Source organism: Scatophagus argus, chromosome 14 (genome assembly GCF_020382885.2).
Source record: "Scatophagus argus isolate fScaArg1 chromosome 14, fScaArg1.pri, whole genome shotgun sequence".
Lineage (NCBI taxonomy): Eukaryota > Metazoa > Chordata > Actinopteri > Scatophagidae > Scatophagus > Scatophagus argus.
In genome coordinates, this window is record NC_058506.1 from 3,242,224 (window position 1) to 3,269,888 (window position 27,665).

The following is a 27,665-nucleotide window of genomic DNA, read 5'->3' on the forward strand; positions in this document are numbered from 1 at the left end:
TTCATGTGTGGTCGTTTACCTGACCCATCCCTTTTGGAATTATTCAGACACATTAAATAACAGCAAACCAAACACTGAAACATTTGCAGGTATTTAGTTATAAAACTGGACAAATTAAAATTCTAAACTGATGATGGCACCAGATGATGATGTCACTCAAAACCAATTAGGTCAAACTCATGGTGATGCTAAAAAGTCATAGGTACACTAATGGATTGGACGGAAATCAGACATTTCAGGCTGAATTAAACTGACTGACCAACTAACTGTAAGGCTGACAGTGATAGAGGTTTTTCCTGTATCTTTGTTCTGTGTTGTGCATGCAAGCACCCTATGCTCACTTCTGAAACGTAGATAAGCGCTAAGAGATTTCAGAAACCCGTATACTCTGACAGAAACCGAGATACTGTGGCCTGGAAACACCTTACCCACATCACATTAATAATCTTTTACAGGAGAAATGCTGCAACATCTAACAATGTTATTGGGATATTTTATAATTTATATATTTCATTTCTAAATTGTAGTTTACTTGAACCATTTGAGTGAGTCATCAACTCATCTCAATTATTTTCCTTGCCCCACACTGGTACAAAATTACATTTACCAGTGATTAGTGAACAAGTACCAAAGAAATAGAGATTCTCCATTAGCTTTTTCTAAGAAAAATCATTAAACTAATCAATAAATTAGTTGTCTGATCAATCCATTAATCGAGAAAAAAAAAAGAATCATGAGATTAATTAATTAAAAAATTTATAGGATTAGGGTTAGGGTTTCTCATGTTACATGTAAACACCACGTCCTGACTCAATACCAAGATACTAACATGCATATAAATGTACTCACTGTTATCCCTAGAGTCAGACTGCTAGTGTGGTAAGCAAAAGTAACCATCATTATATAAATTAATATTCACTGTATATGCTGATTCTGGTCTTAGAAATACAAAGTAAAGCAGCCTTGCTACTAGTTCTATGGATAAATCTTAGGGAAATGTGTGTGTCTGTGTTGCTCAGAACATAGTCGTCTCTTTTCCTTTGCTCAGTGTCCTTAAAGTATGGCCCTAAAATCATAAATTTTATTTCTACTACCTTTGCAAAGTTCTTGCTAGTGTTTTTACAGCAACTTGACAAGTAACAATCCCACTACCAGTCACTAGAGGGTGCAATTTCCATTACACACTACACCTGGGAAAGTGTCGGACGTAACAAACATACTGATGCATGTATTCCCTAATGCACAACTGGCAAAGAAACAGGCTAATTCAAATAAGTACTGTCCCTTTGGGAGCATAAAGGTTCTCACAAAATTTCATGACAGTGGATTATAATAACAGTTGAAGGAAGGAAATTTGTGTATCACGAAAAAATAAGAATTGATTCTTTTGAGAACCATGACTATTTATAGCAACTTTTAGTTTAATTTGTTTTGGAGACAGCTTATCATTGAGGTGCTGGTTTAACATGACACTAACACCATATAATGCCAATGGCTTCAGATCATGGACATCCATAGAAAATGTAAATTGTAAATGTAGATTCCGGTAAGTAGTTGCTCAGTATCATCTGGACCAAACTCATGGTCCACCAACACCACTACTCAGATTTTCCAACTACAACGAAAAAATACGTTCTAGCTTTATGCAGCTATAGTAACCATAATAATTTATCTTATCTCAAACACAGTGTACTCACACCACCTACAGGAGAAAAATGAGTCTTTTCTCATCATCACTTGGCCACACATAAGGACAGAATTTTTCAATCTTTTAGAGCATGTCTCCTCATTTTGTTTTATTTACTCAGGATGAGAGCGGTTAGACTGTTGCCTGCATTTGCCATGGATATAGTACAGTTTAAATTTTAGTTGCAGTTGCATGAATGAAGTTCCAAAAGGGTTATTTATGAAAATGGGGACAAACAGCATAATTTTCCACCTTTATCTTTTCTTTCTATTGAAAAAATATCTAAGTAAAGTAAAGTCTGAGAAATCATTCAAACCTGTCAGCATAACAACTGACCCCACAAGAAGTCTTGGCTTCACAGCTGAGAAACTCTGGGACTATTATGACTTTAAATATTTTAAAAAGCATAGGTATAAGTTAAACCAAACACATATATTAGTATATTAACCATATATTAGTTTAAGATTACTTTTATTTTGTAGCAGGTTTCTCTGTTGTTTAGTTATTTGTTTCTTTGTTCATACTTGCCATTGTTCTTTTGTGCAGACCCACCATGCAGGTGAACTGGTTTAAAAAAAAAGCAGGCCTGCCTTGCATTTCCTGGTTTCATAGTGTTGGTGATGTCACACTGACATCACCGGGTTAAACCAAGTGAAGGGAGTTTCTCTTTGGTGGCAGTGTCTAATTTGGTTTTTTTGAGAACTTGCTTAAAATGTGTGTAGATTATCCATTTGATGAGGTCAGTTATTAGCCTTGTGAGCACTGAAATGAGTCTTATAACGCTATGAGGTTTTCTGGTTATGTGGATTCTGTGTAGGTTTACCTGCAGTAAATGTGCTATTGGATGAGGCAGTATAGGTGTGCAGATTACCCTATATAAGGAGTAGAGCTTTTGCTGCTGGTGGACTGAAGATGAGGCTGTGCTGCCATTATCATGTACCTTCATTTTCTGTTAAAGTTAATTTTTCTGAGATTATTTTTCTTTGTGCATATGTAAATTATGCTTGAGTTACACGTGTCATGGAGAGCACCATGAATATATTTTCAACTTTGGGAAGTCAAGATGTCTGCTGAGTCTATCTATCTAACACCTTCTTTGACTCTTGTGCCAGGCTATCCAACAGGTTCTCTTTTCAGATGTTGTTGACTCAGATTCTGATATTGAATGAATCATATCAATATCAAGGGTGATGTTTTTATCCACTGTTTTACAAATACTTCTTGTGCATGATTATAATTAGACATTTTCACCATTATGTCAAATCTCTTCCTGTGGGCATGTTTTGGCATCACAGACTACCCATCACCTTCCCAGATAAATACCCTAACATTAAGGACAACCAGTCCAAAACTAAAGTCAACTATTACTGAACTCATACCTTATTTAGAAATTTAATTTAGGCCCACTTAAGATAACATAAGGTCCAAGACCCTGTAGTGAAGCATATAAAGTGGAAGCATATCCCAATGTCATAGGACAACAATAACATGAACTGGTTATTCATTTTACTTAATCGTGGGATAAATTCAAAGCGATAGCAGACTGTTACCTGCTGACCCCTACTGACCTACATGTTTGAGAATGATGATAACCACCATTCAGTGACTCAATAACAGCATCTTACTAAACATTTGTACAATATCTGGGATGTGTCATAAACTTCTTCCTGGTTTTTAATTATTAGTTAGTACTATACATGTTGGTTGGTATCATTATATTTGGTATATGATATGATCAGTAATTACATACAGCATTAAAACTGATTTGAGTTGTCTCAAAACCTCCCCTTATTTCTCTGTCAGTGCTGAGTGATTAGTGAACCACACTAGAAATATGACTGCAACATTTTTTTTATTTCATCTAGTGTTTTCAACTTCCAGAAGCTCTGTTTAATATTCAGCTTATAAAAGTATCATTTCAAAAATTGCCAAACTCTAGAGATAAGAGGGAATAAGAAGAGTTGTAAAACTTGTGTGTGATCTTTTTGCCACTAGAGGGCAACCTTTCTACAAAAGTTCCTTGCCAGCTCATTATCAATAGGATCACAAATACAAATTAGGACTTCACCAAGGGCCAAATGGAAAGAATGCAGTGATGAACATTTGTGCTCCTCACTGCATGTAAGCAACATGGGATTATCTTTTACACATTAAAGTGAAGAGTCCTTTCATGTTTAGGATAGGGAATGGTCTCACCTGTGTCCTAATTGGTTCTTTATGTCAAGATATTTACTTAAGAGCAACTGTGAAAATATTTATAATCAAGACAGATATTTGTCAGTCACTTCTTTCTTCAGACAGTGAGGTATAAAGGTTACCTGGACAGATGGACCAATGAGACGCTGATTGTTTAAAGTAGCATGAGCTCTCTACACCTGACATAAATATGTACATTAAAACAGAAGCAAAGCCTGGGAAATGAGCTTTACTTAGCTGTCTTTTCCACTTTGTTTAATCATCAAACAAATGAAAAGATTTGATTTATCAAGCAGTGCAATACAGTATTGTCTGAATTGACTAAAAACAAATGATTTGTTTTCCATCATCATTCATGCAGTTAAGAAGGAAGGAATACCTGCAATGTGTGACAATTTTGGATCACTGCCCATTGAGACAGATCCCAGTTATTCAGTATGTATCTGTTTAATGATGTATGTGAATTTAAAGGACAAGTTCACAATTTTTCAGTTCTGCTGTATGTGCACCATGTGTAAATATTTTTCTCTGGATAGAATTTTTCTCCCTGTCACTTGACAGGGAGTCACTTGAAATCATGCATTTTTTTATTTCAGTATTTGTATTTTTTATTATTATTACTAAAAGGAAGAAAACGGGTCAGGAGGTGTGCATATGTTTGATAATAGTTGGCAGATCATTAGAATGTCATGGGCAGCTTTTTGTTAGTGGTATTTAGCTGGGAGTGACATTTACAGGTTTACACCATAAAACAAATCAAAACAAAACAAAAAAGTAAAATACAACAAAAGTGAGACTGTGGAGTTTGTCACCCATCACTTACACTGAAGGTACATTTCAAAGGGATCATTTAATGACCACTATGAACAGGAAGAATTGATACAGACAGCAAAATGTCCACATGAGGATCTGATAATAGTTTTAAAACAGACTTAAAAAATGGTCTTGCTATCCTGTAACTCCAGAAACAGCCCTAACTGTGGTCAATTACTGATGGAAGATTTGTTCCAAATAATTTGGTCCTTTCTAAGATATCCCTCTGGGCTTAATTTGATTGAATGAGGTCAAAGTCAACTCTGACAGAGCAGATTTATTCTAATTACATCTTCAGACATGTAGCACATAAGGCATCTCTCTCCAAAGAGAGAGGGGGGTTAATGGCCAGAGGCTAGACGTGGTTATGACCTCCACAGGACTGACCTGAAGAGTAAAGCTGCAATTATCAATGACCATGTAATGACCAAACTCCTAAGTTTGATGATAACTTTCCTAGGTTCCAAAACAAATATTCTCCTTTTCAACCATCGAGCTATCATTTCATTTCAATCAGATGTTTATGTAATCCATTCTGCCAATCACTTATTGATTCTATGTGCCACTGGCAACAACCGTCAATCAGCCTGTGACCCTACGAGCCGACATTTCACACACATCCATTTAAGAGAGTGTCGTAAACTTATTAGACTCATTTAACCATAGTATTGCAGTGATACTTTGTTACCACTTCTGTGGTCAGAGGGTAACTTTAACTACTGTGGGTTGTGTGGGAACTAGCCTACAGACAGTTAACCTTGACCACATGTTCCAACACTCCAAATGGACCCTGTAATGATAACCCAGTGTAATGACTGACTCCTCTCTGGAAGGAATGCACTATGAACATACGCTGCTGCCTTTTTTGTTGTTTCTGTACTTATTTTTTTGCTGGGCAGAAGGCTGCGATAAATTGCCAAGATTAACCTCAGTCTGAGCATGCTGCAAAATGAAATATGGCTCATGTGAACAGCTTTATGTCTGCCTACTGCAAGGCAATAAAAACACTTCTTTTTCAGCAGTTCCTCCCATTTCCAGTACATATGATACTATCGTAAATACTGTTCCGTAAAAACAATTGATTCATATCATGATTCAAGTATTTAGGGCAGAGGAGGAAGTATACTGACATTCCTATGTGGAGGAAACTGTTAAACATGTCATGACATTAGTACTGACAGATTTGCATGGTTTTGTTACAGCGTGTAAATCACTTAGAAGGGAGGTTATAGTAATGTTCTGCTTATGGCCAAATTAGAGAGTACAGGATTTTTAGTGACCCAAAAATGTGAAATGTGCTATTTCTCTGCTTAGCAACCAGCTTGTCTTGACTAAAACAAAAATATCACATTAATCAAATGGTAACTATCACTATGTGGCGGTTAACATTCAACAAACAAGTAAACTTAAAACTAAACCAATTATTAAAGTGACAATAAGTATCACTGTGATTAATTGTAATCTAACAGACTTCTGCATATGAAAGCCACAAGATGTTGCTAACTGAGGTGTCGTGGTTTCCCTTTGTAGTTCATTTGTAGTTTGAGTTGTTCTGGACAATCATGTTGGAGCAGGCTTCAGTGACATGCAGGTGAACAGTCTGTGTGGAGAGCAAAAGAGGTGAAGACACTGGCTATAAATGGCTCTTGGAACCCATTGGCTATTATCTGATGATTTAGATTATTTATTTAATTTAGCTGCATTCATATGCAAATATTTGTCTATAGACCAAAATCAGCCAAAATATTATTTGGACATTTCAAGTTACTGACTAAACTGTAAACAATAACCAGTGCTCAAAGACGAAGTCTTGATCTAGATATCAGTCATCTAGATATCCACTGGTTATACCTGAATAAACCTGAAAATTGTTCATTATCCTAAATCATCATCATATCATCAGCTGACGTGTTCCAACATTGAATAAATAATAAAGAAGAAGAACTAAATTAATCATTATCATGTTCAGTTGTATCACTTTTCCAGAAAAACGTATCCTGGTATGATGAAGAGCTTGATGGAAAAAGGGTCACAACATTTAGGCCTTGATCAAAATATTTTTTTCTTAAAAGCAACCACCTATTTTACTAGTTTTTTAAATCCATAAGTCACAATAAGTCAAAGTTCTCAGACCAGTAAACATCTCTAATGTTTCAGAATAAACTCCAGCACACTTCTATGATTAATAGACAACACAGTGACAGGTATTCTGTGAATAACACTTTCAGTGTCAAGCTGTGTGTGCTGAAATACCTGGGGCATTGTTTGAACCTGACAACTGAGATTTTATAGCTGGCGTGCACACTGGAAGGGATTACAGCAGCCAACTATACGTAATTGCCAGTAATTTCAGACAGAATGATTCACATTTGCTATGTCAGTGGGCTTGCTGATTTGTTTTTAACATGTTAGACAAGACCTCTGGTGCAGACACTCTCTCACCTTGTCACCAAAACTTAAGAAGAGCGTTGACAGATTACAACAGCTCATACCATATCTGACTATAAGTCATATCAGAGTGACAAGCTGTTTTTTGTTGTTGTGGTTTTTATTTTCTGTTCAGATCATTCATGATTCAAATGACCTTTAAAGACTTCAAGTCTCACTCTGTTCATTTGCCACAAAGGAAATTGTGTCTCGGAAAGGCTTGATCATCTCCTTCACTGGTTGGACTATGACAACTGGCCATGACAAGCAGCATTTGGTGCTGACAAAGATCATAAATGATAGATGGACAGAGATCTGTTTGGCAGCTAACTGTCCTGCAATGACACGAGTCAGACCCCAGAGAACCAAACAATAGTTGGAACTCCTGGATTTCAAATTTCAATTCCATAGTAAGTAGATACGTACAGAAAACTCATGCTAGTTTTGTCATTTGATGAAAGTAAGTACATCAAATCAAGTTAAAATACTAACAAAACATTAAATCCCTTCCTTGACCAAAGATGCAACACAGTGTTTTGCAATAAAATAGATTCGAGTGTGGCAAATAAAATAACTGCAATTAAATGACCACAGATTGGTAGTACACATGATAACATTGATTTTTACAGACATTAACTATCCTAAAGGATTGTGATGTGACAAACATTAGAGGGGCAGAGACAACATAACCTTTTTTTTTTTGACTGGAAGCTTTTTATTGAGGTGAGAAAATTCCATAGCAGACACCAAAAACATGCATTAACATACCACTGCAAAGCCAAGGTTAGCGAACCCAGACCTTACTCACTTATTACCCCTAACTACCCCTTTGGAAATATACATCTATAACGTTTGGCACACAGACCTCTAATAACAAATGGCTAACAACCAGTCATTATGGGGGCTTGAGCAGGAGATTTACAAATCTTAGGTTCAGCGGTGTTGGACAGGTTCTCTTTGCTCAAAAATGGTTATTTCATCAAGGGCATGGTGAGCTGCGTGATAAAATCTTGTGATTTATTCTCGGCGGCTGATAATTACTGGTGTCTTCTCACCTGTCAAAAATGAATGGACGGGGAGAGTCCGAGGCTGTAGTCTTCATGCTCTTTACAGCACAGCAGTAAATCTGACATGTTTGTGAAGCCATAAATCACAGCTTGCGATAAAACCCACGCACTTTGAGCTGAGTGGCATGGCCTTAACATTTCAAACACTTTTAGCTATTAAGGTATGAAGAAGATCAGCAGGGTTGCTTAAAAGGTGTGGTAAGTACAGTGAGTTAAGCGGTTACTTTACAGCTTCATAGGAATTGACTATTGGCTGAACACAAACAAAATGCTTCAACATCATCATCGTTGTTCAACTATTTGGGTGTATTTGTAAAGCTTTAATTACTATAAAACAACATGCAGTGACACCTAATAATTTGGAATATATAGAACTATAGTTTTTGCACAGCTACAGTTGTTGACCTAAACAATAATTTTAAAATCTTGTCTGCAAACTGCAATTTTATTTATTACATTTTAATGGGAAGAATTATTTTTCAACTGAAGTTACTTGATATGAACTTTCCTTGTGTCATGAGGATTTCAGATGGTTCAGATGTCATATTCAAGTTAGGGTCAGAGCTTGTGAATGCTGGGTCACTGAGACTAAAGGGGTATACAGGTCATCTCCCAAGAGGAAGGCTGATGGTTCGTTTCCTGGCTGGGGAATAGCGATATCGTTCTATCTATCAGGTACTTTAGATGGAAGGTTTTAAATGCTTTATCAGTTCTGGCAGCACCTTGCACAGCAGCCTCCACCAAGTGTATGGCTTGGGTCAGTGTAAAAATGTTCAGTTTTCAAACCAGTTTGACTAACTGCCACTCCAGCTGACTTCATAAACAGAAGTGCAGTAGCAACACCAAACAAAATGATTCATCATCATTTCAACTTTTCAACTTTTCAAGTTTAACATAAAATAAGACTTCGCTGTAGCTCAATTTCAACTGAATGTTTCTGAAAATGTTGAACAAAAAAAAAGAATTGGTAATAAAATGAAGAGTTTCTGTTCACTTTCTGCTCATCAGGACACGTTGACTTGTCAGTGTATTTCAGCAACTTTACCGTGGCAAAGGGAACGGATCAAAACAGTGCATCATTCTAAAGTAATCTAGTGTGTAACATAATGTTAGACGCACAGTATGTATATATGTTGGTGCATGTTAGGCATAACGTGCACCAAAAGAAGTCTTGAAGAAGTCTTGTGAATGTTGCACATTGTGGCACTGAACTATCCCGGGCTCCTGCTAACTGTCAGCTGCATGCTGCAAGCTCTCTCCAGACAAATTTGAAATTAAACTGGTTTAAGCTCATACACCAGACCGGATGGGCAAATCTGTAAACCTGTCCAAACCTATTGTATAAATGGTTGAATATGGCAAGTGTTGTAAAGCATTTTGGGGAGCTGGAAGACTAGAAAAGTATTACAAGCATTTAACATTTACGACCACTCAATATGATAGAGATTCTGCCTTTTTTTAAACAAAAAACATTGTGGAATGCAATGTTGACTAATCAATGGCTTTAAGGTCCGGGTGTTCAAGTTTCAAAGGAAAAATAAAATATGTTTCCTTTATCACAAATATAACAGGTTTACTGTAAATGTAATATAAGAAAATGCCTACACATTTCTGTATAAAGAGATCCAAAAACTGCTCTTGACTGTAATACAAAAAAAGTTTATGAGTGAATAATCCATGTCCAGCCTTTGCTGATCTCCTCGATCTCCAAGCAGGCTAGCCTAAATGTTCCCACCTCAGATCAATAGTTGTGCTTTTAGAGCTGAAACTGTGTGCTGTAATTGCTTTAAAGGTTGGCGTCTCAGAGCCGCAACACATACAATAAAAAGAAGAAGGCAGGAAGGAAGCAATGCTTCTCAACGACCCCCAGTTCAGTGTCTGTGGACCTGCCCTTTAGTTACCTGACCCATTGCACTTGGCCAGAAGCCTAGCTAAAGGTCAGTGCAATCACCTTTCACTGTCTACCATAATATCTGACACATAGATCTTAGATGTGGATGCAGGTCTTTACTCCTTTTTCCTCTCCTCAGGAGCTGAATAAAAGAGAGTCCATTTCTGTATTTAGAAGGTCTTTCAGAAAGTCAAAAATCAAAAACTAAATCATCACCTTACATTTATTAAAATTGGGCGAGTATTTTAGTGTGGCAACAGTCTAAATTTGATCAAATGAAATCACATCTTCAGAGATTACGAAAGATCGATAGTTTCACCGGCAGAAATTGCAGGTTCTAATTGTAAAATATTTGCCCTTGTTTTTTTCCCCTTCTCTTTGAAGTCTAAGGCTCACTCTGCTCTTGTCCTGAGGTGCTGCCCAGGCCTGATTTATGGGTATGGGTTCCAGGGAAGCTACTCTAAATTACATGGCTTTTAAACCTGAGCAGAGAGAGACAGAGAGAGGGAGAATCGCCATTCTAGAGTGAGCTAATTGGAAGGACAAATCTAACCTATGGTAGATAAGAAGGTTCCTCTCTTCCCACACCCGAGAAAAAGGTGAATGTGAAAATGTGAAATTTGTCAGAAATGCCCCTGAGAGTGATGTTCACAGAACATTTATTCAGATGAATATCACTTCCTTGCTAATAATGGTTAAAAGTGGCACAAGAGATTCTGTGCAGGGAAAGAAATAATTATTTGTCAGACATACGGTGCGAGTGCCACTGTTCTATTTAAAGAAAGTAATTGTAATGATAATAAAGAGTAACTAGCAGTAACAGAACTCATGGAAAGTCTCACATGGTGGATTATAGGAGTGAAAAAACAACTGAATCAAATCTTCTACGAAGGTGTTAAAGGAAGTCTGAAGTTAATTGCTATTTCCAAATAATTAGTATGTTTTGCGTACATTTTACACTGACATGAAGTGTTGAAACTTTTTCTGTAAGATCCTGTAAGGGATGTGAGGGCGAGTCAGAGTAGGAGGAGGAGGTGACAGTGCCATTTGCCTGGAGGGTGCCCATAAACCTGGAGAGGGAGAGAGAGTGCACCATTCCACACAGGTGACTGTACCATGTGACTTCAAGAGCTTTAAAAAGCAGGCCAGCCTGTCTTCTTGAGGTACAAGTAATCACAAGGCACCAGAGGTGTCAGAGGAGGAGAATACCTGGGCTGTCGGCACAGCGGCAGATACCGACAGCCCAACAAACACGCCGAGGAGCGTTCAACAGGTGTGTTCAGTAGCGGCAACAGCCTGCAAACAGTGTTCCACGCAGACTGCATTTACACAGCTTCGATTCTTCACTACAACAGCAAAGTACGAAGACTCGTCTAGTGTCCACGTTATTGACACAATGAGCTGCAGCAGTGTCGCAGGATCAGAGTTCTCTGAGGAGGAGCTGGACCTTGGCATGTTGGACCAAGGGGAGGACGAAGGCAGTCCCAAGGCGTCTTTCCAAGACAGTGAGAGCTCAACCAGCACCCCAAGTGACCCAGAGGAAGGCCAGACCAAGAAGCGCAATCGACCCGTCCGCTCAAAAGCTCGAAGAATGGCTGCCAATGTCCGTGAGCGAAAACGCATCATGGACTACAACCAGGCCTTCAATGCCCTACGTGTTGCTCTGAACCATGACCTCAGTGGCAAAAGGCTCTCCAAGATTGCCACACTACAGAGGGCAATCAACCGCATCTCTGCTCTTTCAGTATTCCTGAACTCCAACCCCCCCAACAAGCCCTGTACCCATCGAGAATGCAACAGGTCATCTGTGGGGCCGGTCACAGTGGGAACATCTCGCCTTGAGCAGACCAGGGTAACAGTTCCTCGTCTGGAGCACCAGAGTTACATCCCTTGGCACGCGTCCATCTCTCACCAGTTGCAGCCACAACAAGGATCTCATATGCACAGGCTGCCAACGGAGTCACACGTCTACATCGATAACACTGTGACATCATGTCCCCCATCACCACACTACCCTTGTTATCCGACTGAGGGACAGCTTTATGCCTCACACGGACACTGTGGCAGCCCACATGACCATCCGCCCAGTCCACTGAGATACCCACAGGTGGGTGAGGGGTTGGGATACCAGCCAGGGATGTGGGCCTCCTGCACTCAGAGATACATGGACACTTTTGTGGAGCCTACTTCAGCTCTGGGGCTTCCCTGGCAGGTGAGCTACCTGCAGGAGCCAGAGCATAACCTCACTCTGTGCTCTGACATACTGTAACAGGGTGCAACCACCACTGTGAGCCCTGAAGACTGCTGTTAATGGTGGTGAACATGACCTCAGGGGGACAAATGTTTATGTGTTTCTGTTGTTGCAATCAACTCAGTATTACAGTAAAACTTTTACTTTAGACCAGAGTCATCATAATGTTATTAACAGATATATAAAAAAGTGCAATGGCAATCAAGACTACAGAATGTTGTAAAAGATTGTTTCACGGACTACTGTAAATAAGTCACCTGCACAAATGTGTTGTAGTTGCTCAATTGTCATCTTTTGGCCTCATGCAAAAGCAGAAATATTGGAAATGATGTTACATTACTAATTGTGTGGTATGTAAAGGAAACACTAACACTTGCAACTGATTAAGACCACAATTGGTAGACTGGGACAGCTTACACATGTGCTACACTGTTTTGTAACTAGCGCTTAATCTGTGTTTTCTTCAAGAAATGTTTAGTGCATCTTATGGAAAAACCCAAAGTTGAGGATTTGTTCATGTATTTATTCTTTGTATTTCATAAAAAAGACATGGGTGTTTGTAAAGGATGTGTCTAAACTTCAAAATTAAATGTTAAAATTACATGCTTCTTATTATGCATCCTTTCATAGAAAAAATGCCTCGGTTCACACGTTACAAATGGTGTGTGCTTGAGTGTGTCTTTGCATGCATGCATGTTTTTGTGTGATTGTGTGTGTGTTTGATTATAGCCTAAGGTCGGTAGCCTTTACCATTCTGAGTCTGAGATGACAGAGGTCCTTCACTCAGTTGAAATATGTCCTTACAAGTCCATTCCTGTCATTTTCCTTGGAGAAGAAAAGTCAAGGTGCTTTTTACACAAAGTTAAATAAAAGCATGAGCCGACAAGAAGGACAACACTGCCATTGTGTGCGCTATGAAAACTCGATAAGCAAGGGTATGGAAAGTCTGTTGCTTATTGCATAATATGCTTTTTGCTTTTTGCACAGAAGTCAAATTCAGTTAAAACTACTGCTCTGCAACAACAGTAAACAAAATCTTCACTTGCAACTAGCAATAGGTCAGTACTTTGTGCAGATGAAGAAGAGTAAATTCTAACCACAATTATTCCTCCTGGCCCTACCAGCTCATGTTAGTCAACAACAGCTTTCCCTCTCCTGCTGAGCAGCATGTCATGGAAAACAGCTTTAATATTAGACCATAGGATGAGCCCACAGACAGATTTATGTGGGCTCAGGAAGGAAGACTGTGCCCCGTCATCAGCGCGGTGAAATCCCCTGTCGGGCTGCACTGGCCCGCAGGTGAAATTGGGTGTGTGAGAGTTTTTTGAACATCCTGGAGGTCTTCCAACAGGGGCCCCGAGACACTGCTGAAAGGAGTTGGCCCAGGGAGGACTACTGTAGGCTTGGTGAGGAAATAAATGGTGTGGTACAACAACAATTAGCAGGCAGGAAGGAAAGGCAATACGGACAAAGACATGAATGGAGAGGAGGAGTGAAATAATAGGAAGAGGAGGATATAGGTGGTGAGAACAAGGAGTAGAACGACTACGTTTTTAGCTTTTAGTTCAGCTTGTTCACAGACATGAATCACTAGAAAACTTTGACTCACCAGTCAGAGATGAGTGTGCCTGACAGAACTCAGTGACGGCATGTCTCTTCCTCCTCCCTTTTTGGCACAAAAACACATCTCCACTCACTACAGTGCCAGTTGATCTACTCGTCTGGGTCCCGGAGAGGCTTCAGAGTGAAAGTGGGCTGACATGCAATTCTGCTGAGGCCACATTTTTCCATAGCTCTGTCGCTGGTTTATTTTGCAAAAACAAAATCACACTTCACATCAGGTAAATAAAAATGTGAAAAGCCTTACTAGATAGTGAGGTTTGATTTTATTTTTATGGTATTTTCAAAACAGTGCAAATGTGACTAAAAGAAATCACTGATGAATCTTTTATCTGGGTTCAGAAATCTTAAAATGAGGATTTGTTGTTATTGTGTTTTCTAACATGAGAATAAACTGAAGATGTCTGAGATTTTGAACTGTTGGTCACACATAACTAAACATTTGTAGATGGCACCTTGAGCTCTGTGAAACTGTGATGAACATGTGTAAGCTATTTACCATAGTTCAGCTGGTTAGAATGCATTTGACTGTGAGAGATCCAGATCCACTAAGACACGAATCCTACAACTTTGTCAAGCATCTGTGCAGAAAAGTGCTTCAACAGGTCAACTTTCATGTTGAATTGTGACTCACCTGAGGATTTACCTCACTCCTCTGACATTGAGCCTGTCAGTGATGCATCTTTTTTTCAGACTGTTCCGCCTCCTCGACACCCTCCGCTGCCAAACTGATGGAAAAGAAAACAAGCAAACATGAGAGAAATAGTGCCAAGAAGTGAGGGTGTGTTTGCATGATATATGGGGATGAGTCAGCCTGTGGAGTGTAGATGCATGTTGATGCTCTACATACTGTGCCCACCCCCCTGCTCCCCAAGCACACACACACACACAGCCACACACTCACATACACAGGCATGCACAAACAAACACACTATGCTGCTATGACATCATTGTTGAAGGTGAAGGAAGTAAAAGTGCCAGAGGACTCAGTTCTCATGAAATGTACAAACACAACACAACTGAATTACGACTGTCTGACATTAAATAAAGTTCTAAGCATAAAAGAAAGAAGATGGTTATTAGATGAGATACTTCAAAGCTGAGCTGAACTCTCAGGATATAGCAAATCGATGCAAAATCACATATCAAACAATAAAACTGCTGCTCAAGCTAAGGAATTATGTACCACTGTCATGCACCTCACAAGACTAATGTCTTCATATGTGTACTACATACATGTTAAAAACTCTTTTTGTTTTTAATTACAGATTACTCAGACAACAAAGGATAACGCACATACCACCTAACTATCAACTGTCACAAAAAACATGATAACATTTTATAATCACAATAAACTCTCACAATAAACTCAGTGTGAAGATTCTTCTCTGAAAGTAATGGAGCTGATAAAAATAATCGCATATGTAAATGGTTCAGTATGAGCCGTTACCAGTTGGATCCTACAACATCGTTATTACAAATGAGCAAGAGACTTGAAAATATGTTTCCAGAGTTTCTTGGAGGAATGACAAATGAAAAGAAAAGTGATTTGAAACTTTCTCTGGATACCCAAGTCTACAGAACATTCACATGAGAGCCACAGCTGCAGGGTTCACAAGCTACAGGCCAACATCGCCACATTTTCTTGCAGTTTTTTTTAACTAAGACTCAACTTCTATTCTTCTTTCATTATTTGTTAAATTTGTATCCTCACTAAATATAGAAAACTCTTGACCCAGTCGTTTCATTAAGTGTTATCTCTGCCCTTTTCTGACAATGAGACAGGATGCGTCTTGTTTTACTGATCGGATTGGATTTAAAACAGTTTCACTATTGAACACTAGATGGAGACAAGACAACAGAGCTTTGCTATACTGCATGCAGAGTCAGGAAACAAATCAGGGGCCTAAGCTCCATGCTCATTCATCGAATACATGGTGGTAAGAAATAAAAACCTGTGAATTCAATGAAAAAACAAATAAAAGGCAAAACATGACTGACTGTTGTGCAGGTGAGTTCATTATCATACATTTCACAGGAATATATGCACACAGCATCAGTTCCATGTAAAGATGAAACCAAATAAGTCTCCTGTAGGGATTTAAGGGATCATTTTCAAGAGTTTATTTGATGTTACAAACCCAAATTTGGGCAGATGGAAATATTGCAGGCTTTCAGTCAGTTTTGAACGTTCTCTTTCTGCCACTAAATGAAAATTCTTTGGTTTTAATTTCCTGCTGGTGCTGAACTACAAGAACATATCTTCTCAGATGAGATAAAATAACACTTGGAGAAAAAAAAAAGCATTGCAGTAGATTATGTTAAAAGTGGATAGTGTTACACCAAGGAAAGTCACACTGTACTAAAAATAAAACAAAACACATTCATTACCGACAGATTAGTAATAATACACACAGATGCATAACTCAGTGCTTTACATGGAAATATTACAACTGTACTCTCAGTTTGTTTTACTAATTAGTTACACAAACATAAATTACACAAAAGATCCCTAAACAAATTTGCAGCTATTACGTTCAAGGGTGTCACCATGGAAAAGAGGCATAAGAACGTACTTTTAATTGTCTGTTACAAGTCGGGTCAAGGATCTGGACTCTCACCATTCAGTCACTTCCTCTGTGCCTTAAAGTGCTGCAGCTGCACTCACTGCTCTACTGCTCCTCTTCCCTCATATGCTATTCCTTTAATACACAATCTAGAGAGTATATCACGTACAATCTCTTTTCAAAATCCATTCATGGACCTGTTACAGCCTTGACAAATATCACACTGATGGCTCTCCAAACTTTACTCTCTGCTAAATCGAAATTTATTTCTAGTATGATCGCATCAAGGAACATTGTTGGCCAGACAGCAGGAGAAATGCTGTTCTAATCCTGCACCCAATTCATTTAGCTGTTTCCATATTCCTATCTACTGCTGGTCTACTGCTAGGGTTACACTCAAATAGAATCAGTTTGTCCAACGTGTTGTCCATCCATGTTGGAAATCACCTGATGTGAAATGCTCCACATAAAGGCAGAGCGCGACTCTGTTCATCATCGCAATATTGTTTTAATATGGGAAATAAGAACACGCTGTTTCAGTCAGCCCCTCTTGGAGGACATTGACAGTACAGACTCAGTTGTTCACATGACAAGTGACAGAAACAGATGTGTTGAGAATGAGAAAAGAGCCGGAGACCTAGACCTCTTTTCTCACCTCCGTGCAGCCAATCACTGCTGGAAGTCGGTGTGAATGTCAGATTATCAGTCTGTGAAAGTTACAGAAAAGGTCAGACATAAACCCCCAATCCAACTTCAGAAAAGTGTGGGGGAACGGGCTCTCCAAAGCTGTTTGATCATCCAACAAGCAGTTCTGAAGAAGCATACTGACAGCCTCGCTCCTGTTAACCAGTGTCAGCTCTAAAAGCTGAGCCCATCTGATGCCACAGCGATCCCGCTCATTTTTGACTTAATATATATTTTTCTTTTAGCAATAGGTTCATGTGTACTGAATGATTATAATGACTTTGTGGTCAAGTTTGGAGTTTCAAGTGAAAATCGACGATCTGTCCGGTGTGCATGCTAATGTGTAACACAGACTACATTTAGATATCACAGTAATTATGCTATCCTGGAGAGAAAAGAAAGGAAGAGATAACCTTTGAACTGTAATGCCTCACACACAAATGCAGCAATTGTGCAGTTGAGCTTCAGCAGATTGTAGCAGGAGAGCACAAAGGTGACACATCTCCCAATCCGCTGCGGATAACTTGCATGGCTGACACTGAGGTTACAGACACACAGGGATAAACTGAAAATAGAGGGTGACAGTCCTGGCTGTCAAGGTGAGGAGGCCTTTGGTTTATGAATTTGAAATAGCGTAGCTCTCTAATATAGTTTCTAGCTTTGATTTTGCCTCAGTCCCAAGACCTGCATCTTTGCCTTTTCATTAAATTCAGGCTCTCTTCATTTGCCAGTGCTAGTAGCTTATCTGCTTTGAAAAGAAAAAAAAAGGCTATTCAGTCTTCTGTTGATATGCAGCAGGAAATAACCAGGGGCTGAGAAATTTGATGACATTTACTATTCTGGCTGTATGCACACATTACACACACACACACACACACACACACACACACACAGAGAGAGAGAGAGTGAGAGAGAGAGAGTGAGAGAGAGAGAAAGCATCCTGTGTCATATTTAGACTATTTATTCAGTTCTGGCTATGTATTTTTATACAGTATGTAAACAACCTTTTTCGTTCTCATTCACTCCCCCCCTCCTTCTGTTTGCTGCCTTCAGCTTCCCCATTGAATCCTCATATTCAGCTCTGAGGAGCTCTGAGGACACTCTGTTCCAATTAAACCTGCGTCATAAATACAGTGAGAAAATCTGACAAAAACACAGGCTGAAAAACATCAGGGGTGTCTTTCAAAATGTCTACATCCAGACTGGAACTCCTTAGATCTCTGTGTTGAGCCCTCTCAGCAAAAGCTGAGACTGCTTGTGCTGTAAGAAACATTATTCAGAACTGTCAGTAATAATGGGAACACTAAATTTGCAAGGTAGTGAAAATTCAGCAATCCAACAAATTATTAGGTAGTCCTGAAACTTCAATGCACAGCAACTAGAAAACATGCAAATAAAGAAAACTTAAAGAGAGCACCATATTACATGAGCAGCATCCATATATAAAAATAAAATAACAGACTTCAAATGCAGACAACACAGCAAAGGTTTTGGAATTGTTTTTGTTTTGCAAAAAGTTTTTTTAGTATTCACTTTTGTTTTCTCTATTCTGCATCTGCAGCCTGTTTCTGTATTTGGTTGTGTTGTCTATATTTCCATATGTTATTAAGTGTTGCTGATTTTATTTCTACCTGTACCTGTTCACTATGCAGGAGTATTATATTTCTGTTGGAGCTTCACATGTCTGAAGAAGATATGTAGCGACAGCTCCCCCATCCGACTGGCTCTACCGGTGCGAGCTGTACCGTATGTGGAACATGAATCAATGCAAGGCAAGCTGTTGTTGGAACGCACACATATCTTGTGAGCTTCCCCAGAACTCAATAAGTAGGTGAAAAGAAATCCCAGTTGTCTGACCGGGTACCATGCTGTGGTTTATCTATATTGGCCTGTACTTTTTCATGAGTCTTAATTTGCCCATATCCCAGTTGGTTTGAGCTCTGTTAGATCTGGTACAAAGAGGCTGCTGAGCTGCTCACTGGACTTCAAAGCATCTACTGTTTTTGTTCTGACATACAGTAAGTGTGTATTGTGTATTTATATTATTAGATCATTAGTTGTTGCTACAATGTTTGGCCTGCATTAACTTCAAACCACTTTAATTAAATTAACGTGATTATTATTATCAACATTTGTAGGAATATTGCTGTTTTACATGAGTTTCACAAGTTAGTTTGCAAAAACTATGATAGCGAGCACACTGGGCTTACAGATATACAAGTGGACATAATACAAAAAAGAATGCGATTTCTGCTTTTCCTCTGCTTCCTCTGCTTCACCCCCAAATGTCAAAAAGTTATTTTCTGCAGGCACTTGCTAACATCTTAAGATGCCAGGCAGAAAGGATGAATAATGTCAGCAATTTCCTGCACTCATTGTTTCAAGTGCCATGGATTGTAGAAATGTTGAGGAAATATTTGACCTGTCCTTTGCTGCTTGTTTAAATGAAACTACCTTTGATGAGAAAAGCTGGCACTTCTACAAACCACTGACGCGTTACTTCTCATGCATGTCACATCAACTTTTCTATAATATGTTCACCTTCCATGTATATGAGCTAACTTTCTCATCAGAGCACAGTATTTCAAGACCTTCAATCTATATCAGAGTTATCCTTGGCAACAGGAGATGTAATCGTGACTCTAAAAACTTGGGATACAGATATGGTAATCTGGTCCTACGCACAGATCAAATGATGGTTGTAGAATTCTAGTTGGGTGTAGAGACATGAATAAATGGCCTGTATTTCATCATACTTTTGTTTAATGCTTACATATTAAAGTAACACAGTCCGTGCTAAAACAAACAAGACACGTTTTTAATCATACAATTAATCAATGTATCCAGCAGTGCAAACATCCCTCGTGAGCCAGTATACAGTATGTCCTTCCTAGGCCACCGTCACTCTGCAGTTGCAGCACTTTCCACTTGAACTTTTAATTTGTTTGATACAAAAAGTAAACACCAATAGGAGCACACATCACGCTGCCTTTGTTTTTCTGCCTTATCACTCAGGTAATATAAATCTGGCCCAGATAAATGAATATGGCTGCTATGAAAACCGATTTAACACTTTCCTGTTCTGTTTCAGTGAAATGTGGTATTAACTTGACTAACATATGGTGGCCTGTTCAAAAACTGCCAATTCTGTAATCCTGATCTTGTGGCATCTAGATTCAAATGATCCTATCTGAAAATTCTTTAAAAAACCAGGACAAAACCTACAAGATCAATTTGAACTGGGAAAGCAAAAACTGTATTACAAAGTCTGGATAATTCCAACCTAGATTAAATGTTTTTAAATATTGGACATCTGACCCAAGCAAGAGACCACTGTTTGAGACCACTTCAGCCAACCAACATTGGAGGTTTTAGGAGACAGAGTAATTTTGCAGCCGTCTTTACAGCACCACTTCTTACAACTTATTGTAACCTCTTTCCTTCCTTCTGTGTTTTTAAAATATATACATGTACACAGCAGGTTACAGACTTCATAGGGCAATTAATAATACAAGAAAAACTTCAGTTTCACAAGTTGGCCTCACGTACTGACAGCTTGTACACGTCTATGTGGCCCTTTTCCACATTTCACTGCCTATTAACTCAAAGGTCAATGAATTGAATGAAGTCCACACAGTATGGTTTTTGAGATGCCAGTTCATGGCATTTTCAGTGAAGCACTTTCATTTTACACATTTAACTAAAATACAATCATTCGCTCAGACAGATGTCAGACTGTGTAATATTTGTTTATTGTCTTGTTTAATTTCAACACACGGTTGGAGTTATGGGAATTTAAGTGAGAATAGTTTTGTGAAAAGTTTTTTACTTATGCAATTTAAAGTTTGGCTGATTTATTGCAAATGGTAAGACGTTTTTCCAATATGTCCACTTTAAGGTAAACTCATTGGTATGCTGTGGGTGTAGCCCGCTGTAGTCTTAACAACTTCACGCGGTGCACAGAGGCTAGATCACTTAAAGTTGGTAATTTAGTTAATAGAGTGGGTCTAAATAATTGTGAAAAGTAAATTGGTCTTTTAAGAGGTTATCTGTACCATGACACAAGGCCACCTCTCAGGAATGTAAAACGACACCTTGTTAAGTAATTGGACAGGCTCATTTCAGCAGCTATTTTCACTGCTGCACCTTTAATTATTTAATTTTCTCCTCTTCTTGGAATCCACCTCTAATGGATTGATTTTTTTTCCCAGGGAAATTGGTTTATAAAACCTCCATGAGAGCAGAGGCTGATAGGGAAGTGTCAGAACAGATGAGAGTGAGCTTAGAAGGACTAGAGGGTCTGAAGAGAAGTGTCAGGGAAGACATGCAGGGAGGAACCGACGACAAGGTGTAAATAAGATGAAATTCATGTTTGTGCTTTAATAGGCTCTCCAAGCAATTACACCCTCTTGTATTCGATTAGCTGCCTCTAACCATTTATTTGAAACCATTTTGTCAAAGTCACAAGGAAGAAAATTAATATCACTGATTGAACTTCAACATCCTGAGGTCAAATGAATGTTGGACCTGAGATGATGTCTTCCAGAGCAACATAGATTTTCATACACATATAGTCTGAGTGTCCTCTGGGAGAGGTAAGAAAGGGCTCAGCTGTAATGAGAATACCAAAAGAAGTTGTGTCATTAGTCATATATAAAGATACATTATATGCCAGACTTACTTGGCCTCTGGGGCTTCACTGTATTTTTCTTTGACTGAGGTTTTCTTTTTTCCTTCTGTGCCACTGGGACTCACAATTTAATCAATTCCCTTTTCTGAGTCTGAGGAATAGAAGAAAAAGGCAATTACTGAAGGAGAAAATATGATAAAGGCAAAGAATTGAACCCCAACTGTCAAAAAAAGATGGATTAGTTTTGTGTGGAATGGTAAGTCAAAACAGGCTTTTATATTTACTCTGCTTAAGCACGAGGAAACCCAAATATTATATTGTAAAAGTTTGAATAATGCACAAAGCTGTGCTCTACAGGGAATTAATCTATAATTCTGTAAGGCAATCAGTGAACTGAGCAATCTAGTGTAAATTTCCACAGTGTGAATGTAAATGACAAGTCACTTTGATAACAATGAAAAATGGCTTAATAACAGAAGGAATGTTTCATGAACACCACCTACTACAAGATTAAGAAACATTTTTGATCATCCTGAAAATTCAGTTTTCTTTTTTTATATTGAAAACAAGTTTGGAATAAGCCATTAAACTTTGGTTTGCCTCATTTATTACCTTTTTTGACCAAGTCTTTTTCTTGAGAACTTCATTGTAATTTAAGTTTAATTCAAGCAATAATAATAACAATGAGTTATAAACAGAAAGAAGACAAAAGGGGCAACCATTTACCTTTTCAGCTACTGAAGCACAACAGCTTTATGAACCACTAGGTATTTGGAACTATTGTATCTACTCTCCAACATTTGGTATCAATGTTAGCTAGCTAGCTGCATGTAGGTCCACAGCTTAATCGCGTGACAATTTGGTCAGCTAACGTTTTTATCAAATACAATTTTGTGTTACATTGTACGTTATAAATCAATAATAAAAAAAAATCGCTTACCAAATTTTCATTGCCTTGTTTACAACGATGGATGGGTTGTCCTTCAAAAAACTTCAACAAATGCAGCAATTAATGTATCCTTTATTTTGATAATGTTGATGACATGGTATTTCCATAGATAAAAAAAAAAAAAATGAAAATTCACATTCCACAATCCAATCCACAATTTGAACTCCTTTACAGGTTATCGGCTGGTGCTGATGTTAAAGTTAGTGATAGAGTTTAAAAAATACATTTATTCAAGCATTATATGTACTAAGTACATACACTGGTGTCTGTTTGTTCATGTATGTTTTGAGGTTGCTGCTTGAGAAAGTCTGGCAAAGAGGCAGAAAAACATAAAATAAATGTTTTACTAGGTAAAAAAAAAAGAAAAAAAAAGAAAAAAAATTGTGTGGTTTTTATGTGTATGGGTATAAGAAAAAAACAATCTGTGGACATTCAAGACACAATCATAAAAAAAGGTGGGCTGCTCACTTTAAAGGACCAGTCTGTAGGAGTCAGTAGCATCTAGTTGTGAGGTTGCAACAACTCACTTAATACCCCTCACCTCACTCTCCCTTTTCAAGCTTGTAGGAGAATGTACAGTGGACAAAAACATCTCTAAAGACAGTATTTGGTTTATCCATTTTAGGCTACATGAAAATGGATCACAACCTATATAGATATAAAGGGCTCATTCTAAGGTAATAGAGTGTCTTTTTAAAACTAATGTATTACATTACTAATTACAAAAAAGGCCATATTCAGTATCTGCAGTAATCTCACCCAACCCTGGTTTTAATACATACTGATATCCGCCCTGTACAATCCTGCTTTTGATGAATTTCACCATTTAGATAATCCAATCTTCTAAAAAATTAAGTGCAATTTTATGCTGTAGTTGTCTTCATATTGTAATCCACAAGGAGCCAGTGTACATTATTTACATATTGTGTTCATGCATTATTTAACTGAGTTGTGTCATGACCTTGTGATTTTATATTTCAGTATTGCATTATTTTTACTGCATTTATTTCGGCACTTTCTTTTCTTCCTCTGGACACTCGTCTATGGTTTAGACATTGTCTGTCTTTGTAAGTATCGGTGTGTTTGTGTTGATAGAAGGTTAACTGATGGGCCATCTTCACAGCAGACATTTTTGCCTTGTCTTAGTATGAAAAGCACAGTTGTTAATTAGTGTTACCTATAACATTAACAACAGCTCTGTTCTATTCAAGTGACAATGAGTCAGCATGCACAATAGCAGGACTCTGCAACTAAAGCAACCAAATGGAATTCAGCTGTCGTATTAACATTTACACCAAGACTTTTCCTACTGTGACATGTCAAAATATCTGCTGTGAAAAAGGCGTTCTGTTGTTCAAGCTTTTCCTCTGTAAACTTTAATTGGAACCTGCAGATGACTGACTGCCTCTCGACCGAACATTATGTTGTTTATTTCTATGAGTCTATGAGTTCTTTGAGTTGCTGAGTGATTCAGTGCATCATGAATGTCCACTTATGGACCTTCCTCACAAAAGACAACTCAGCCTGTCAAAGGTAGGTGCAAGTTAATATGATTAATTGTGGAATTCCATTCAGGGACCTGGCATTGTGTGCTGGCTTGCTGGGATATTTAAATTAAATGACGCCATTATTAATTTTATTAATTACATCTGTGCTTTTCCTTCAAAATTTATGCTGTGAGAAAGGTCAAACAAACAAATGACTGCACAACTACACTAGCCCAGCTTTCTTTTTTATTGGTAATATGAGCACTATTCTGAGGTGAAGTAATAAAATACTTGCTATTTTTTATTATTATTTGGTGTACTGTGCATTACAGCTGAAATCACCTTGCTTTTATTCATAACAAAGCAACATTGTCTCATGTCTGTGAACAGTCAAGCTTGAACAATACTTAACGTACTATATTTAACATTTCAGATGGGAGCGATTTCCTGCTTCATCACTTCACTTTTTGCCTCTGTTGTTCTGTAACTGCCTTTGAAAATGTACATGATGCAGAACTAATGTGCTTTGCTTGCTTGATTCTATTGAAATGTCAAATTGTTTTCTCGAGAAAGAGTAAGCGTACTAGTCAATGATCCTGAAAGACAATTCAATTGCTGAGTAAAAGGATAGCTTCAAGCATTGAAAAGAGGATTCCGTTTTAGAAAAATCCAGGATGCTCAAATAATAAATAGCAAGCCAATGTTGGTGAGGGCACCAAGAGGGCAAACAAAATGAAGGTGACTATTCACAACAGGGAAGAGGTCAATTTTGATTGTGAAACTGTTCATTTAGTCATAACCTGTACTGGACCCCATCATGCTTTTCAAGTGTAACGACAAATTCAATTTTACATCTGCATTTTAAATCTCATAATATCAGTAAAGCCACTTGGTATAGCTGCATGAATGACTTTATGATGATACATGAACATAGAACCGAGTACAGAAATTGGGTAAAAGAAAGTGCCTGCATCACATCAACAGATTACTGTCTGCATGTTCAGAGTGAATAATGCTAGACAAAGCACAACACACTAATGAAGATACTGAGATTTCTCCATAATAGATTGTTCATGACAATATAATGCATAACTGGCTCATTAAGACAAGGGCAATTTACTGTGTTATCAGGCCCTGCAAGCCTAATCTGACTTAAAATAACACATTAACTCATGTCAGCAAAGTGAGACACGTTGATAAATATCTACAAAGAGAGCAAGCTGGAAACACTACAAACAGGAGAGTGTGAAGAAGGTCAACAGACAGCCAGCTGTGTATTAGAAAACCTGTCAAATTACAGAAGTGCAAACATAATATCATGAATAAAGGGGAATAAATAAAGTTTGGGAATAAAGTTTATATATTAGTATATACACAGTAAAGGCAGTGACTCTCCTAAATTAATTATTAGTTGATCTCTGTGTGAGAAAACAAAACAAAACAAAAAGTTCATTGTGTAAAACATGGGTGGAATGGTGGTTAGCACCGTTGCCTCATAGCAGGAGGGTTCCAGGTTCGAGTCTGGGTCTGGGCCCTTCTCTGCTGAGTTTGTCTGTCTTGTCTGTCTTTGTGTATTGGCCCTGCAATTGACTGGCGACCAGTCCAGGGTGTACCCTGCCTCTCACCTGTTGTCAGCTCCAGCCCCCTGGTGATCCTGCAGGGACAAGGCCGGCATAGAAAATGGATGGATGGATCCTGCAAAACATCAGTTAAATTTTAAATGTGCAACAACCAGAGAAGGTCAGATTTCATCAGGTGGACAAACCTCAGTATTGGGTTAAAGGGCTTCTTGCCTAACTTTTTCCAAAAGGTGTCATCACAGAGCAGTTAGGCTGTTATGTTTTCATTTTTCTTTTTTTTTCCTATTCTGCACTGGAAGTGATTTATTAATATTCCAAGCGTCCAAGCAAACCAGAGTGGTGTTTCATAAATGAAGCAGAAGCAGGATTTAGTGTGAAAAGCCTGTCTTGAGTGAATCTGAAAAACAGATCCTGGATGAAAATCTCCCATAAAATCATTTAGATGCTATGTGATCCGACTTAATCTGCTTTAAGAACTATTCATGTTTGACTGATGATTTACATCCTCTGTCCATATTTATATAACAATGGATCGCACAAGTATTTATATTTGGCATTTAGCAGCTAAAGAGGCTGTCACGGTCAGGCTCAGGCAGGACTCAGATGCAGAGAAGGTGGATAATAAAGTTGACTTTATTAAGCAAAAGCAGCCTGGTGATACCTCATACAGAGTGTCCAATCAAAAGGCTAGGAAATTACCTGAGCACGTCTTCAACAAGAAGACGCGCGGCTATGAAATCTATTAATCTCTGAAGAGAGATAGCAAAAGAGCTATGAAAAATTACAAATGAAATATACAATAATCACTAAAACTAAGAATCACTCGAACAGGAAGCAAATAACTAAAGGAAGGAAGAATCTACAAGGAACCAAAAATCACTCTGAATGCAGAGGAGAATCTATCTACTAAATAAATCTAAGAAGGAACAAAAAATCACTCCTACGGAGGAAAAGGAAAACAAATTAACAAATCCTATACTATGAATAAATCGTAATCTATGAAACTTACAGCACAAAATCACTCAGGTGCAGAGGCAAAAGAAAGGAAAGAAGCCCAAGGCAAAAATCAAGGCTGTGGCAAGAACAAGGCTGAAGTGAGCATGCACAGACGAAACACACTGGCACAAGACAAGGGAAACGCAGACTATTTGAACACAGGGAGGTAATGGGGAACAGGTGGACACAATCGGGTAATCGGGGAGACAATCAGACTGGAGACACATGAGGAAGGACAAGTGACCTGAAACAAGAGGGCAATTACTTTTCAAAACAAAACAGGAAATCACGAGACACAAACCCAAAACAAGACAAGACCTCACCACGGTGTGACAGAGGCAAATATTTTTCTTCTGAGTTGATGGAGACCAAAAACAGAGCTAGAATGAGTAAACATTTCATCTACATTTGATAAGGTAAAATTGAAAAACAAAGAATCACACAGAACTCTGGCCTGCTAATGTATTTTATAAAAAGAATACTTTAGTCAAAGGCTTCAGGTCGTGGGCACAAATATTTGAGATGGGTGAAAATCTTTTTCTTTTTTGTTTTTTGATTAGCTTAAATTTATTTAATGTACTCTGATAGCATAGGTGATAAATGATTAAATAAATTAACTTGGTAATGAATTTGATGTGCTCTACTGTTCATAGTGCATCACATAGAAACCACTGTGGGTGGAACCTTAGAGAAAACACTGTGTTTTAGTTTGACAGATTTACTGTAGCACTAAAGGCCTGAGCTGAAGTTAAGCCTGCAAAATACCCAGACCAGGGCAAGGCTTGTCAAGAACACATTTCCATGGCATTACAAGTATCAG

General features: G+C 38.2%; 1 protein-coding gene and 1 long non-coding RNA gene across 2 annotated transcripts; one reads left to right on the plus strand and one right to left on the minus strand.

The window, feature by feature from the left end:
- Positions 1-10,592: 10,592 nt before the first annotated feature.
- On the plus strand, positions 10,593-13,038 carry bhlha9 (basic helix-loop-helix family, member a9). The gene has a single exon (XM_046411749.1). The coding sequence runs from the start codon at positions 11,478-11,480 to the stop codon at positions 12,348-12,350; it is 873 nt and encodes a 290-aa protein (XP_046267705.1). The 5' UTR covers positions 10,593-11,477; the 3' UTR covers positions 12,351-13,038.
- Positions 13,039-25,022: 11,984 nt separating this feature from the next.
- LOC124071243 lies at positions 25,023-26,980 on the minus strand. Its single transcript, XR_006845308.1, has 3 exons — positions 26,859-26,980; positions 25,895-25,964; positions 25,023-25,555 (listed from the first exon to the last, which is right to left on the minus strand). It is a non-coding gene; the product is annotated as an uncharacterized LOC124071243 (long non-coding RNA).
- Positions 26,981-27,665: the final 685 nt, after the last annotated feature.

Bases quoted from the DNA above. Each gene is read 5' to 3' on its own strand.
- bhlha9 (XM_046411749.1), top strand. From the start codon at position 11,478: ATGAGCTGCAGCAGTGTCGCAGGATCAGAGTTCTCTGAGGAGGAGCTG.